Consider the following 13,181-nt stretch of genomic DNA (forward strand, 5'->3'; position numbering starts at 1 on the left):
GCCAGGCTCAGCTCAGCTCGGCTCGGCTTGCAGTAAGTATCTGTATCTCAAAATGTATCTGTAGCGGTAAGTGTATCTGTAGCACGCGGAATTGTCGAGTGCTTTATCGCCAGCGGCGTGTGCCTTGTGGCTCACATCTCACAGCTAGTTACGTTCAAAGTATCTGTATCTGTGTCCGTGTCCCTACATCTGTGTGAGAATGGGAGCACCGTGTCGCCCGGCAGTTTATATGTGTTGAGTTGTGTGGGTCGAACGGTTTGTTGAACCGGTATTCCACATTTGTTGCAGGTAGCACTCACTAGCGTGTTGTAACTACTACTTAACTGGTCGGCAAGCCACCAACAACAAGCCATCGATCAATAGATCCATAGCCCACAATTGCCAGGTATTTTAGATGTATCTGATAACATTTCCATTTCGTGAAAATTACACTTGTTCGGAAGGGGTGGTCCGTGATAACCATAAACTATTAACTAACAAATTCGTAGATCGAAAACATTTCCTTTATTTTGCTAAGTTTTAAATATTATTGAAATTCCCGGAGCTTTTTTACGATTAAAACATAGCAATATGTTATTGAACTTTGGTTAACTTTGTTGCTTAAGAGTTCTGTATTATAATCCATTACCAGAAATGGTGCTTAACACGTCTGAAAATTTGCAATGATAATTCAGAGAGCAATAAAAATCCAGCAGTGAATATAAACAGGCAATTAAAATAAATAAACAGACATTAAGGAAAAAGTCTTACATTAAGACTTCTTAACTTCAACGCGCCTGCTTTGTTTTTTAGTTTCAAGGAGCAACTCCTCAATTATGAATCTTTCACATATATAAGCACTCTGAAGAATTCTTTAAAAGGGCCATTAAGACTTCAGTTTTTATGGCACTTCCTTAAGTGCCACTTCTGCAATGGCAATGTATTGTGGCAATTTCTTGCGGCGGTTCTGTTTGTAATTAGCCCAAATTCATGAAAACCCAACCCCAAAAGCGAGTTTGAGTCATTCTCAACAGAATCGAATGTAATGAACGAATTTGATACCTTATTGTGCATGACTTGGTTAAAAAAAAAGCAGTTCAACTTGTTTTTTTACAGCTCCTTACTGTTATTGTTTATTACATATAAAGATTGTGTTTACTCTGCAGCTGTTTTTTTTGCTTTTATTTTTGTTTTTATTTTTGTTTTGTATTTTCTGTTGTTAAATGCAACTGGTTCGATTTTACATTCTCTTGACGGGAGCCTTGAGTTGTGGCTGCCTGAATTGAATTGCAATTCCGCGAAAAAGCAACCGATTCCGCTGCTGTCAGCTCCGCGATTGACCTTGACAAGTGGCTCCAATCCAGTCGCTTAGAGGATGAAAAAGTTCACCACGAAGCGAAACACCTTGCTCAGCGTGCTATTCGATTCGGGTCGCTCGGGAGATTCCTCCCTCAGTTCGGCACCTTCCACCAGATGGGCGTCCAGTTCGGCCTCCAATTCTGCTCCATATCGCAGTATGTACCACTCGGCCAGGAAGTAGATGACCAGCGTGATCAGTGCAAACTTGACGTAGATCTTAAAAATGTCGAGTATGTGGAGGAACAGCTGATGCAGCAGCTCCATTAGATCCATGATTGCGGCCCACGTTGCGTATACGTCATGCAAAACTTTGGGTCTATCTTCTTCGTGTTTCGGCGTTTGCGATTTCCGAAATGAGGTCGTTTGTGGTTTGATGTTAGCTCTATTATGCAATCGCTAGTCCAAACTTATCGAGCTGATGATGCTGATGCACATTTCGCTTTCGGCCGCTTGACTGATGTCGCCTCATTTGCATTTGATCGCGTTAATGATCGCGGCACAAAAGTGCGTGTTTTTCTCGTCAGATCTCCCAATGTATCTCTCAGTGGTCAGCCATTGGGCAGGCGCCTTGATTATGCTAATTTGTTTTGGGGCATCGGGTATATCGCAGCGGTCGGCCTTTCTTTCTCCTTTCTTCGCCGTTGTCTCGGACCCTCTAAAATCGCTTTCTGTAAATACAAATTTCGTTTTAATTTGATTGGAAATTAATTTGATACACACACAAAGCTGAACGAAAGGTAAACAAATTGGATTGCGAAAAAGTGGTCCGAAAATGGGAGCACTAGGTGTGATCGGCATGGGATCTTATGGAGATTTCATGCTTGGGGCAGGTCGGATTACTTAATTAGCATGGAAAATGATTTTTTGGCTAGATTGAATATTTAGATGGCGGTAGATAAATGTGTTGGCTGGGAAACCAGATCGAATTTGTCAGGCTAAACCTTGGGCTTTTGGTGCAGAGATGTTGTAATAAACAATAAATTATAATGGAGAGACAGAATAAAAGCAAAGGTAGTCGAGTTCATAAAAAAAGACTACAACATCAAGGTATGAAAATTATTATAGTAAATAAAAATGTTTATTTTTCTGAGAAAAAACTATTACCAATATTATCATTAAAAAATCAATTCGATGTGTCCGTCCTAAAATAAGCATATTAAATATGTTTGCTAAAGCGTTGGCCTCATAAAAAGAAATCAATCAAATTTTGGAAATAATCAAGTTCAATTCACTTCACCTGCTTTTTGGCCCTGGTAATGAACGAATTATCGTACTTTATATCATTGAGAGATTAATTTTAGACAGTTCAAAGATCGCTCAAAAATGGCAGCCACTTAAACCCTAATTGACCATGTTTTGAAACTTATAAACCCAAATGCTATAAATGGCCACCACTTCATCTGTCAATTGGCAATCAAATGATCATTAGTATAGTAAAGTGACCCCTTTTTTGGGGGAACTACGCCCCTGCCAGCTGCCATTCGTCAGCGGGCAGATCGACAATTTCGAGACAGAGCCAAGTCAAAACTGGCCGGAGATTGCATCTTTTGGATTTGAATACACTTGACAATCGCTTAACGCAAACCGACTTAACCTTAGCCAAGACGAGATGTTCAAAAACCCAGTGGCGGCGAGGGAATCGGAGGAGGCGGCGAAGCCGGAGGAGCAGTCGGAGTCTCCTCTTCGGCAACTCGATAATCGCAGCAATTATACTAAGCACACAAATCAACTTCAACTTGGAGACCCGTTCCAAAGATGTCTCGCAGCTGGAGCACTGGGAAAACGAGCCGCCACGAAATGTTTTGCATTAATTTCAAAACGCATGCGAAAAAGACGCAACATATTTATAAGACAGGAAAAAAACGCAAACTGCATTGGGCAAAAAATGAAAACCAGTTGCAAATATGGCATACAGAGTGGATAGCCTTCGTTTCTGGGAAGGATTTCGATCTGCCCAGCCGATTGGCACATGCCCAAGTTGAGCTGTCGCATCAGCATAAGCGGAGTCTCGAGAAGATTCGTCTCCAAAATGGGCAAGAAGATTTCGCAGAAGCCTCACACATCTCCACGCATCCGACGCAGACGATGAGTTGGATCTGAGGCGGTGGATCTACCGGTTTTTCGAGATCAGACCCAGACACCTTGAAAGACCTTCTGACATTTGCGAATTGTGTACGCAGCCTTTTTTCGGACACTGGTCACTCGAGAATGCCCTTTAAAAGTAACATACATAAATCAGTGCATCGTTAATTTTTTTAATTTTTAACAGTGCCTCATTTCATTTACCAATAAAGTGTGGTACTATCTATGAATAATGTACGTTTTTAAAATCTTTACAGCTGCAATCTAATTAAAAAAACATTTTTTGTATATGCCACTTTAATGATTTTCCGTGTTTTAATATAATCGAATTTTTTAAAGAGCATTAAACTTTACTGACTTAAATACAGCATTGCCTCTGGTAAATGAATTTAATTTGCGCAATTTATTGAAGACAATTTCAACACCGTGAAGTCGAGTTAATTAAATAATTTCTTGTTTTGCTCCGCCTTCGTATATTTTGCATGAAATTCGCGTCACATTGTAAATTATTTAGTTGCATATTAATTAGTGGACACTTCCAGCAAACCGTAACAAAGAAACAACAAGAAAAGCCAAATATTGTTTAAGCCACTTGCATAATGCAAATGGTGTTAACTTGACTCCAGTTACCAGTTCATCGTTGCCTTCTTTTTTTTTAGTTTATTTTTTTTTTTTGGCTAGCCCATTAAAAAACGTGAACCGAAATGTTGGGAAAAACAAATGTGGGTGAATGGTCAAGAAAAGTAACATTTTGTGATTTATAATTCCCAGCAAAGCGAGGGGCGCACGAAAATTGGTGTCACACTTTGTCCCTCTTTCGGTTAATGACTGAAATTGAAATAGACTTTTAATTTGGCTTTTCAGTTTCGTTTCGTCTTGGATTGGGTTTTGATTTGGATTTGGGCTTTTTAAATTGGTTTTCATTTGCCTGCAGACGCCTTATTTCCGCATCAGTTGGAAGCGGCCTATTTCTTATGCACGAACAACTGGCATTGCGTAGGTGTACTATGTGTACATATGTTTATACATATATAGACCATATATAATTACCGCGATATTATTTCGCCTCTCTGTACGCGGAAATGAAGTCTCAATACCCCGTTGTGGCACACAAACTCGAAAACTTGAACTACTTCTTCAATTCCAACTCGCTTTTTACACTTATTTAAATTCGGTAGGGGGTGTTACAAAACGCTAGCCATTACTCAAGTCTTCAACACCTTTGGATTTTAAAAAATTTTTACATTATTCGAGCAGAAAAAATTATATTAGCAAGCATAGTATTAGTTCTTATCAGAATAAACTCATATAAATGGAATTAATAATTATTATTACCATTTATGGATATACAAACACTCAAAAACCCATTTCGAATATGAAATGTTAACTGTTATATATAACTTCTTACCCTATAAAGCCTACTCACTAATCTTAGATGATCTATTATGATCCCAACACCCACATTTCCTATAAAACCCTTGATGGGAATGCTAATCCGGTGAAGGGCGATTAGCTAACTAGTTATGTCGACTAACTATTGTCTGCTTCCTTTTCCCATTTGAACGACACAGTGAACATTCACTAGTCGTTTAGGCCGCGTTGTGTACATTTCCCCAATTTGCTGCTGTTTGTACTCCCATTGTGGTTGGATGGCCTTTATCAAAAGATCATTTGTGGCGACTCCAAACTCACCACATTATTCATCCATTGCGGCGTATTATCGTCTTATCAGGTCAGTAAACAATATAAAACACAAACGGACGTAGCACATAGAAATATATTTTTACAATTTTCAAGCTTCTTCTTTTTAGTCGGATCGAAAGCTATATACCATATGTTCTCCAGCTGATTGCTGTCAAGATGAGCTTTAAGAAGATTTCGTGTGCGAGTGAGACAACTATGAATTCACAAGCGAGATCGCAGAAAGCTTTCATTTGAAGCTTGAATGCTACATTTGAATAAATATATTTAAACATAACATGTACAAGTTGCCATTTGTAAAGGTTTTTCAATACGTTTTAAAATATTTTTAAGTTTCTTGATTGACCGCTAGTTTTTTTACTTTAACGAACTAAATTAAAGCAGTTAAAAGCTCCATGGAACAAATGTTGTAGCGAACAGCTCGTTTGTGTCTTAAAGCTCTTTAATGCAGTATTTTTTGCTTCTCATAGCATTTCCTCTTGATCTTAGTCAGCAGTTTTTAGTGCTGTTTATTTGTGTTTTACGTTTTTTACTCTGAACAAATTTTCCCAATGATAAACTTGTTGTGTAACAATTATCTCTAATATCTTCTTTATTAAGTAGTATATCAGTTTTATTTTAAATTTAGTTCATAAATAACATTAGCGTTATTCCGAGTTCAATTTCGCTTCCTCTTGGTCAATCCATTCCTTCAAGTACGGATATATAAACCACTTGGCTACGGCATTTAACAAAACCACCGCAATCCTCTCCAGCGGTCGATTGATAAGCACCAACTTAAAAAGCAAGAAAGTCCATAGAGGAAAATCGGACAAGAGCGTTAAATATAGAATCATATCTATAGCCAGCATATAAGATATCATGTTGATATGTCCTATACTATGCAGTCCTCTGAAAATAAGGAAACATAAATTTTAAATTAAATATAGCCCTGGGTGTGTTTAAAATATGTACATACCGCAGAAAGTAAACAAACAACCGATGCCGATCAGAACTATGAGGTTACTTTGAAAATTGCCTTTGTAATCGGGATCGAAAGCTTTAAAATCTGAACCCAGATGACCAAAAGCTTAGTGCAAGTGTCCGAAAAAGTGGTTATGCAGATCAGCCTATGAATGAAGCATGAAGATGAAGATACGCGTTGGAATTAAATTCGAAAATATTTAAATATACCCTACAATGCTGTAACAAAATAAATTTAAATTGTATAATTCATTTATTTCTATGTAAATAATTTTTTAAATTTTAATGTATTTCACTTCTTAACCGAACTGCATCCAGAAGCGGACTTAAAATGTTTTAGTTTTTAAGAGAACTGCTTATTCTCGGAAGAAAGTGAAAATAATTGGTACAATACCTTTGTACTGTTTTATGGTTGGTTTTATTGAAGTAATAACTGTATTTGTTTTCAACGATTTTTTTCAAATTCAAAATCTTGAACGCTCGCTTTCAAAAGCTAACCGCTTTTTACTTCTTCTGAACTGCTTTACATAAAGTCTTCAAACTCTATCCAGACCCAGTGAACAAAAAATCCGTTACTTTTTAAGATTTATTTTTGCTTTTGTGCACATCACAAGCAATACTTTTCTTTACAATTTTAAATGGAAGGGGGTATGTGTATATTTAACAATGAAGGGAATGTGTTCATACTTTAACATATTTACAACGGGTACATTTTGGGTAACATTCAAAACTTTTGGGTGGTAGGGCGCCAATTTGGGGTCGCATTTTTGTGACAACAACATCAAGAACAACGAGAATAAAGCTATTTTCACTCATTCGATGGCCTCGATTATTTCATATTCTTCATCCAAAGAATGATCATAATCGATATTGTATTTGTTCTTGATCTTGCTCTTGTAATCCTTGAGCTCCGCATCGTTTTCGAATTTATTCGTATTATATCGCTGTTTGCCTCGCGAGCTGTTGCTGTTGCTGTTGTTCTTCTTGCCGGATTGAGGGGTATTGTGAGTGCGGTTCCTAGATCTAGTTTGGTTGCTATCCCTATCTCTATGGTTAACGCTACTAGGCTTTGATTTTCTTTCGCTATTTCTACTAGAATTATGTTGCTTCTGATGTTGCTTCTGTTGTTGTTGTTGCTGCTGCTGCTGTGATGATGAGTATGACGATTGGGGATTGGTACTTGGTGTGGTAAATCTCATGCTACCTCTAAAGCTATTTTTGGTCATTTTACTGTAGTTGCTGCTATCTACGATTCTATTGCTGCTGTTTATTCCGCCGATTGCCGTGTTGCTGTTGAGTGCTTGATGTTGCTGCTGTTGCTGCTGCTGCTGTTGCTGTTGCTTTTGAAATTGCCGCTGTCTTCCGCCGCGCTGTCTGGTTCCGTTTGCTGTCCCAATCTTATACTCATCATCGGCCTCATATCATACATCATTCAGCTGCTGCTGGCGCTCTGGGATGCGATACAGTTCGTCGTTGTTCTGGTAGAGTTGCTCCGATCCCTCGCAGTTCACATTCGACCACCAGTCGCAGACCCTGACGGCCTGGTTGAATACGGTTCCATTTGGGCAGAGGAAGGAGTACTGATGGCCCGAGTGGAGGCACCAGTGCCAGACCTATGATGAATTCCATATGGCTTATAAATAATTTCACCAGTTTTCATAGTCTTATTCGAACTCACCTGACAACGCGTCTCTGTGTCCGCATAGTAGCCCGGCTGGCGACCCTGGCAATTGAAGGCCAGACCCTTTGGCACGGCGTCATAGGCGGGGTAATCCTCACCAGCTGTGTAGCCATCGATTTGCTAACAAAAGTGAAAATGAGAAAATAAATATTTACATCGTAATTAGGTTACGAGTGGGACTCTTCCCACCTTTAGCCGCATTTCGAAACACTTAAAATGCAGTAAATTGAATTAGATAATAATGCTGTTAAAAGTAATTCCCTCGCACACCAGATATCGTATTAAATTATGACTTTGTAGATCGCCCGTGTGAATTATCTCAGCGCAGGCAGCGCAGCGACCTTCAATTGTGGGTGGCAGCATGGGTGGGTGGTGGTGGCACATGTGGCTGGCGAACATTGCCCAAGCGCAGCAACAAAATGAACTCTAAACAATAACAAATTACAATTTGAAACAATTGCCACACAAACAGAAATTTAAAATGCAAATGCAATAGCCGAAAAAAAAGGCTGTCGAAAAAACCAACAAAAGAACCAGCGAGTGTTGAAAATTGTGCACTTGCAACAGTTGCAAGTAATTGGGGGCGCAAACAGAGGGGGGCCACCATGTGACAACCGACTGTCAATCTCATGCGTACGAAACCATGAAATGCCGAAAAGAGCAAAATAAAACAATAAAACTCCGGCGGCTCCAACACGGATCACAACACACACCGCGTATCGAAGCTGGAAGAGATGTGGATGTGATTCTTTTGTGTCGATCTCACTGGGGAACCATCCATCTGGGCCAAGCATCCATTGGTTCCAGCCTCATTTGAGCGACAGTGTGTTGCATCTCCGCTGGCTGTCTATCTTGATCTTGCCTCGATTTCTTATCCCATTGTTGCCGCTGTTACGCTCGAATAAATCTCTCTCCCTTTTCAGGGGGTTAAAGTTGCCGCCGTTGGCGCTTGTCTATTTGGGTTAATGCTGAGTTTATGCTAATTGAATACGTTGGGACAGGGCAAAGTGATTGGCAATGTGCAGCACATTGATGGGGTGGGAAAATGGCCGAGCAGCAGGGGGTTTCTTCATGGGAAAAGATTGGGACTTTATGGCCAATTCGCAAACATCTTAATCAAGGATCTAATGGGGTTTTAAGGCGAAAAAGTTATTGCTTTATGTGCATAGTTTTCAACTTAAAAGTAATTGATTTTATATTTGCAGTCAGCTGGTTACAAAATAACAAATAAAGTCGTTACCATTTTTGCTATCTTCTTTAGAAATGTTTACATCAACACAAACATTATTGAACAAGCAAACACTTATTTTCCAGAGTGCAATTGCAACCAGGATGCACCTTCCACTCCAGTCCCATTTCGATTGCATTGCAAATTCGAGCTGCCTCGTTTTTCCTCTTAACTTTTCTCAATCACTTGCAATTTTCACGCTAATAACTTTCCAGGGGCTTTTAGCATTTCCAGCGGCAACAAAAGACTTAAACAACAAACTATATGGACCGCCCATTGCCTTACTAACCCAAAAAGCGGACAAGATGCCACTCTCGACCAGAGCCCCGCACACCATCAATTATTTCCCTCCACTCTCAACCTTTGGCCAGAGACCAGACCATTTTCCTTTAAATACCAACCCGCTAAGCCAGCCGAGATGGGCCACGGCAGTTACAGCCGGAAAATGGTTAATTTTCCCTGCATTTTCCTTTTATTTCTGCTTGACGAGCGCGCGGCTGAGGGGCCACCAAGGCTAATTGATAATGTAACACAGCGGAGAATGCCTCAAATGGTGGAAAGCGAATGTTGTTTCCCCTTTTTACTCGTATAGCTTCCTAACTATGATGCACTTCAAAATTTGCTATTTCAACTATTTAAAGGAATAAATAATTATAGGTGCTAAAAACTATTTAAATTGGTTAATAGTAGATCTAACAGAAGATAAGCTGCAGGTATTAATTACTTAAGCTTAGTTCCTCAGTTCCTCCTTAGTCTCATAGTTAGTGTATTTAAATTAGGGAAGCAAAAACTCATGACGACACCTTTTTAGAAAGAGGCGTCCCCTGTTTTCAGGCAGCTTTGGGTTCACTTTTCTCTGTGTGTTTCTGGCTAAGACGTGAGAAGTTGTCTAACACTTTGGCAGACAGGTTGTCTGCATCGTGTGTTAGCCACCCTTCCCCCTTGGCCGCCCCGAATCTTCTGCAGCTTCTTCTGGCTCTTTTTGGCCTCTTCTTGCAAAATGGCATGCTGCATGAAAAGAAGATGGCCAGAAGGGTGAAAGGGGACCGCAAGCGCTTTTTTGGGCTGTTTTTTTTAAGAGGCAACAATTGTAATTGTTGCTGGCGTTGCCGTGGCTGCAACTTTGCGTGGGAGTTTGTTGTTGCTGGCGTGCCGTTGTTGTTGCTGGTTAAGATCCCTATCAAACAAGAGACAAATGGTGTGCGCAATCTTTTTACTCGGAATGAATGTAGGAAATTATCTCAGATGACACTTTTTTGTGTGCTGCAGTTGCTCATGTTGATACAGCAACGATGCGGACAAATGGGAACAGACGCGGCCAATGAAGTTGTCAATTCAATGTTGGCCAAATTATTCAATAAGCCATTTCCCAAGCTCATAAAAGGCCCATGGAAAAATAGCTATTTTCCATGATTGCGGACCATAAAAACGATTCAAAAGGCAAAAGGGGCTTAGTGGCGTTTCGCTCTTTCGGATTGCGGATTTCAGATTTCGGGATCGGGAAGAAGACGACTCCACTTACCCCATTGACACAGTTCCCGGCCAGCATCGAAAACAGTCCGAACACGACTATCATAATGCAGGCGCTCCACTGAAGATGCTGCTGCCGTCTGTGTTGCTGATGCTGCGGTGATTTGTTCGCTGCTGTTGTTGTGGCTGCCATGATGTCTGTTGCCTTTTGTGTGTTGTTTTAATGTTTATTTTTGGTTATCCGTAATCCGTAATTTAAATGTGATTTTTTTCCTATCTAAAAGATACAAAACGAAAATCGAAAGAAAACGAGTCGAGTGGGTTGTTGATATTAATTTTCTGCGCGCAGCATAATTTTTAACGGAATTTTAGAAAGGAAACATCTTCTCCTTCTTGGTTTGTGCGGCATATAATTAGATTTTATATCTAAATGTTTACTATAGTCAGCCGAGAGGAGGCAACCGCAATGGCTAATGGACAATCGAGTATTGCTGACGGCGATGTTGCAGCTGCTGCCGGTTGCATTCACTTTTTGTGCCCGCGGATTGTGTGCTTCTAATGGATCTTAATTGATAATAACTCGAGTCATTTAAGTCGGGGCTAACGATATTGCGTTAGATTCTTGTTTAACACATTGTTCGTCGTAATTTGGTTATTTCAGTACACGTTTTATATAGAATAACACAGAGTGGCTGTCTTTTCAATCTCTTCACCTTTTGGCATTGTTAAAAATGTAATAAAACTTAAGGTTTTGTATTTTTTTATGTTAAATTATAATTAACAAGTATCTAACATTTACGCAACATTTTAGTCTTCAACATAGATCTTTCGTTAAAAGAGTACTAAGTCCGTAATCCACTAGATGTGATATTCAAAGTGCAATCGTTATATAAACTTCCTATGAAGGTTTCTAGTTCTATGAACACTTTATTTGAATGCCATTGCTTGAATAGACTTTTTTATGCTTAAGTATGTTATGTTTAGCAGCACTTCCTTTTCAATTAAAGTTCCTTATCCTTTCAACTACAAAAGCTGATAGAGCTTATCCGTTCTTAAGGATGTATTCTCGTTTGCTTAATGTTCACTGCGCCGTTGGGAACTAATTTGCGTAATTGATTGCTCAACTCTCAGCACCATTTGAATGCCACGCACTTTGCCGCGCTAATAAAACACACGCCGCAATTTATTACAGATCCGATGGAGCCGTATCGTATCGGATGGTATCTTATAGAATCGGGGACTCACTTCGTTTCGAACGGAGGAGCAAGCGCTGGGGCTCTGCACGTGTTGCCGCGTTTGAAGTTGATGCAAAAGTTGTAAAAAAATTCGCATCAATTTTAGTTTTATACTCAAGAGCAGAGCGCTGGCTCGTTGGGCTCTCTGCAGAGGAGCGAGGCTGCCAGCGGCTAAATCCACCTCGTCATCGGTGGAGTTACCAAAGAGCAACATCATCGCCACAGAGACGAGGCTGGAAAAACTAAATCATCGTGTCTATTGATGCCTCGCTCGGCTGGTCGGCTCTTCAAATCGCAGTTATTCTCTCATTCATGAGTGCGGGGGATTTTTTTATTGGACACCATACACAAAAAAGCGCGGTCGGCTTTTGTTTTGCTTTCGCGGTTTGTTGATGTTTGCTTGGCTCTGTCGCAAAGCTGCGAAAAATTAGTGCAAATTTCGGCTTATTTGTGATGCCACTTGGCCAACTCCACAGCGACTCTATTTAATTGTCGCGCTTAGTGCGATGTTCGTTCATTAGCGCCCGATAAACGAAAGACTTAGGCAACGAACTCGATTGGCATTGATGGGTAAAATTAATAACATGCATAATTTTGACCGATGGAAATAGGAAATAAGTCAAAAGTTTTTACCGAAATATGCAACAATAAACTGTGTTTATATGGAATTAAAGATCAAAATTTTAATTTTTATATTTATTTTGCAACTATATAAAACTCATCTTCGTTAACGTTTTTTAATTATACAGTTTTAGAAATAAAATTGTATTATTATAACTGATATTGAGTTCGTTTGAAAAGATAAATGCTTTATGCAATAGTTTTTATCAAAGGACTAGAAACCTCTCGCTTTTTGTTAATGGACCATTTATAAATTAAACATTGTCTAGAACTTTTAATCTTGCGCGGATGTTGCCCAAGAGATTCAGGCCTATTTTGCCGTCAACTCACAGCAGTTAATTTCGATTTGCGAAAAATTATCATAAATTAGACTAATTAAAATAAAATGCTGCAATAAATTTCCATCGCTGCCGTTAGCAAGACACATTCATTTGCTCTAGAATTGATGCCGTCCCAGCCGCTGAGCCGAGCCGCTCACTTTCAAAAGATGTGCACGGTGGCAATCCGGTTCATTGAGTGCGCTTCAATTGCTGAGACATCGACGGAGTCTCAAGACCTGGGACCCCGAGATGTGGCTGCTGCATTCTGGTTCACCTTCGAGAAAAGCAAGGCATTTGCAGTCGTCAGGCATTGCCAAACGTCTTTCGTGGCTTAGTTTTTGGTTTTGTGAGCGAGTTTCGGCGCTTGGATTGTGTGAGAAATTCCCTTAATCAGCGCCAGTTGCACTGCACCAGACCACTAAAAATGGGCAAGAGTTGTCCAATGGATTTCTTGAAAATATCTTATTATCATTAGGCGTTGGTAGTCGTATCTCTCCATCTCGTGCTGAAAAGCAGGTTTCGTTTCCCAATTGAATTTCGTG

General features: G+C 39.8%; 3 protein-coding genes across 4 annotated transcripts; all 3 read right to left on the bottom strand.

Annotated features, from left to right (window-relative positions):
- Positions 1-1,081: 1,081 nt before the first annotated feature.
- LOC27207159 lies at positions 1,082-5,245 on the bottom strand. 2 transcript variants are annotated; one of them, XM_016182897.3, is made up of 2 exons: positions 5,113-5,245; positions 1,082-1,993 (listed from the first exon to the last, which is right to left on the bottom strand). In XM_016182897.3, exon 2 carries the CDS (start codon positions 1,609-1,611, stop codon positions 1,348-1,350), a length of 264 nt encoding a protein of 87 aa, XP_016030928.1. In that variant the 5' UTR covers positions 1,612-1,993; positions 5,113-5,245; the 3' UTR covers positions 1,082-1,347. The 2 variants fall into 2 exon arrangements, with proteins under 2 accessions (XP_016030928.1, XP_016030929.1); XM_016182898.3 differs by having other exon boundaries at positions 1,082-2,006; positions 5,113-5,244.
- Positions 5,246-5,695: 450 nt separating this feature from the next.
- On the bottom strand, positions 5,696-6,235 carry LOC27208275. Its single transcript, XM_016183865.3, has 2 exons — positions 6,080-6,235; positions 5,696-6,012 (listed from the first exon to the last, which is right to left on the bottom strand). The coding sequence occupies exon 2, from the start codon at positions 5,982-5,984 to the stop codon at positions 5,769-5,771; it is 216 nt and encodes a 71-aa protein (XP_016030930.1). The 5' UTR covers positions 5,985-6,012; positions 6,080-6,235; the 3' UTR covers positions 5,696-5,768.
- Positions 6,236-6,656: 421 nt separating this feature from the next.
- Positions 6,657-11,801, bottom strand: LOC6737223 (TPR-containing protein DDB_G0280363). Its single transcript, XM_016169970.3, is given in 4 exon segments — positions 6,657-7,697; positions 7,763-7,885; positions 10,516-10,740; positions 11,709-11,801. Coding segments are annotated over 3 exon segments (1,065 nt in total). The 5' UTR covers positions 10,657-10,740; positions 11,709-11,801; the 3' UTR covers positions 6,657-6,896.
- Positions 11,802-13,181: the final 1,380 nt, after the last annotated feature.

This window comes from Drosophila simulans, chromosome 3L (genome assembly GCF_016746395.2).
Source record: "Drosophila simulans strain w501 chromosome 3L, Prin_Dsim_3.1, whole genome shotgun sequence".
NCBI classification, from domain to species: Eukaryota; Metazoa; Arthropoda; class Insecta; order Diptera; family Drosophilidae; genus Drosophila; species Drosophila simulans.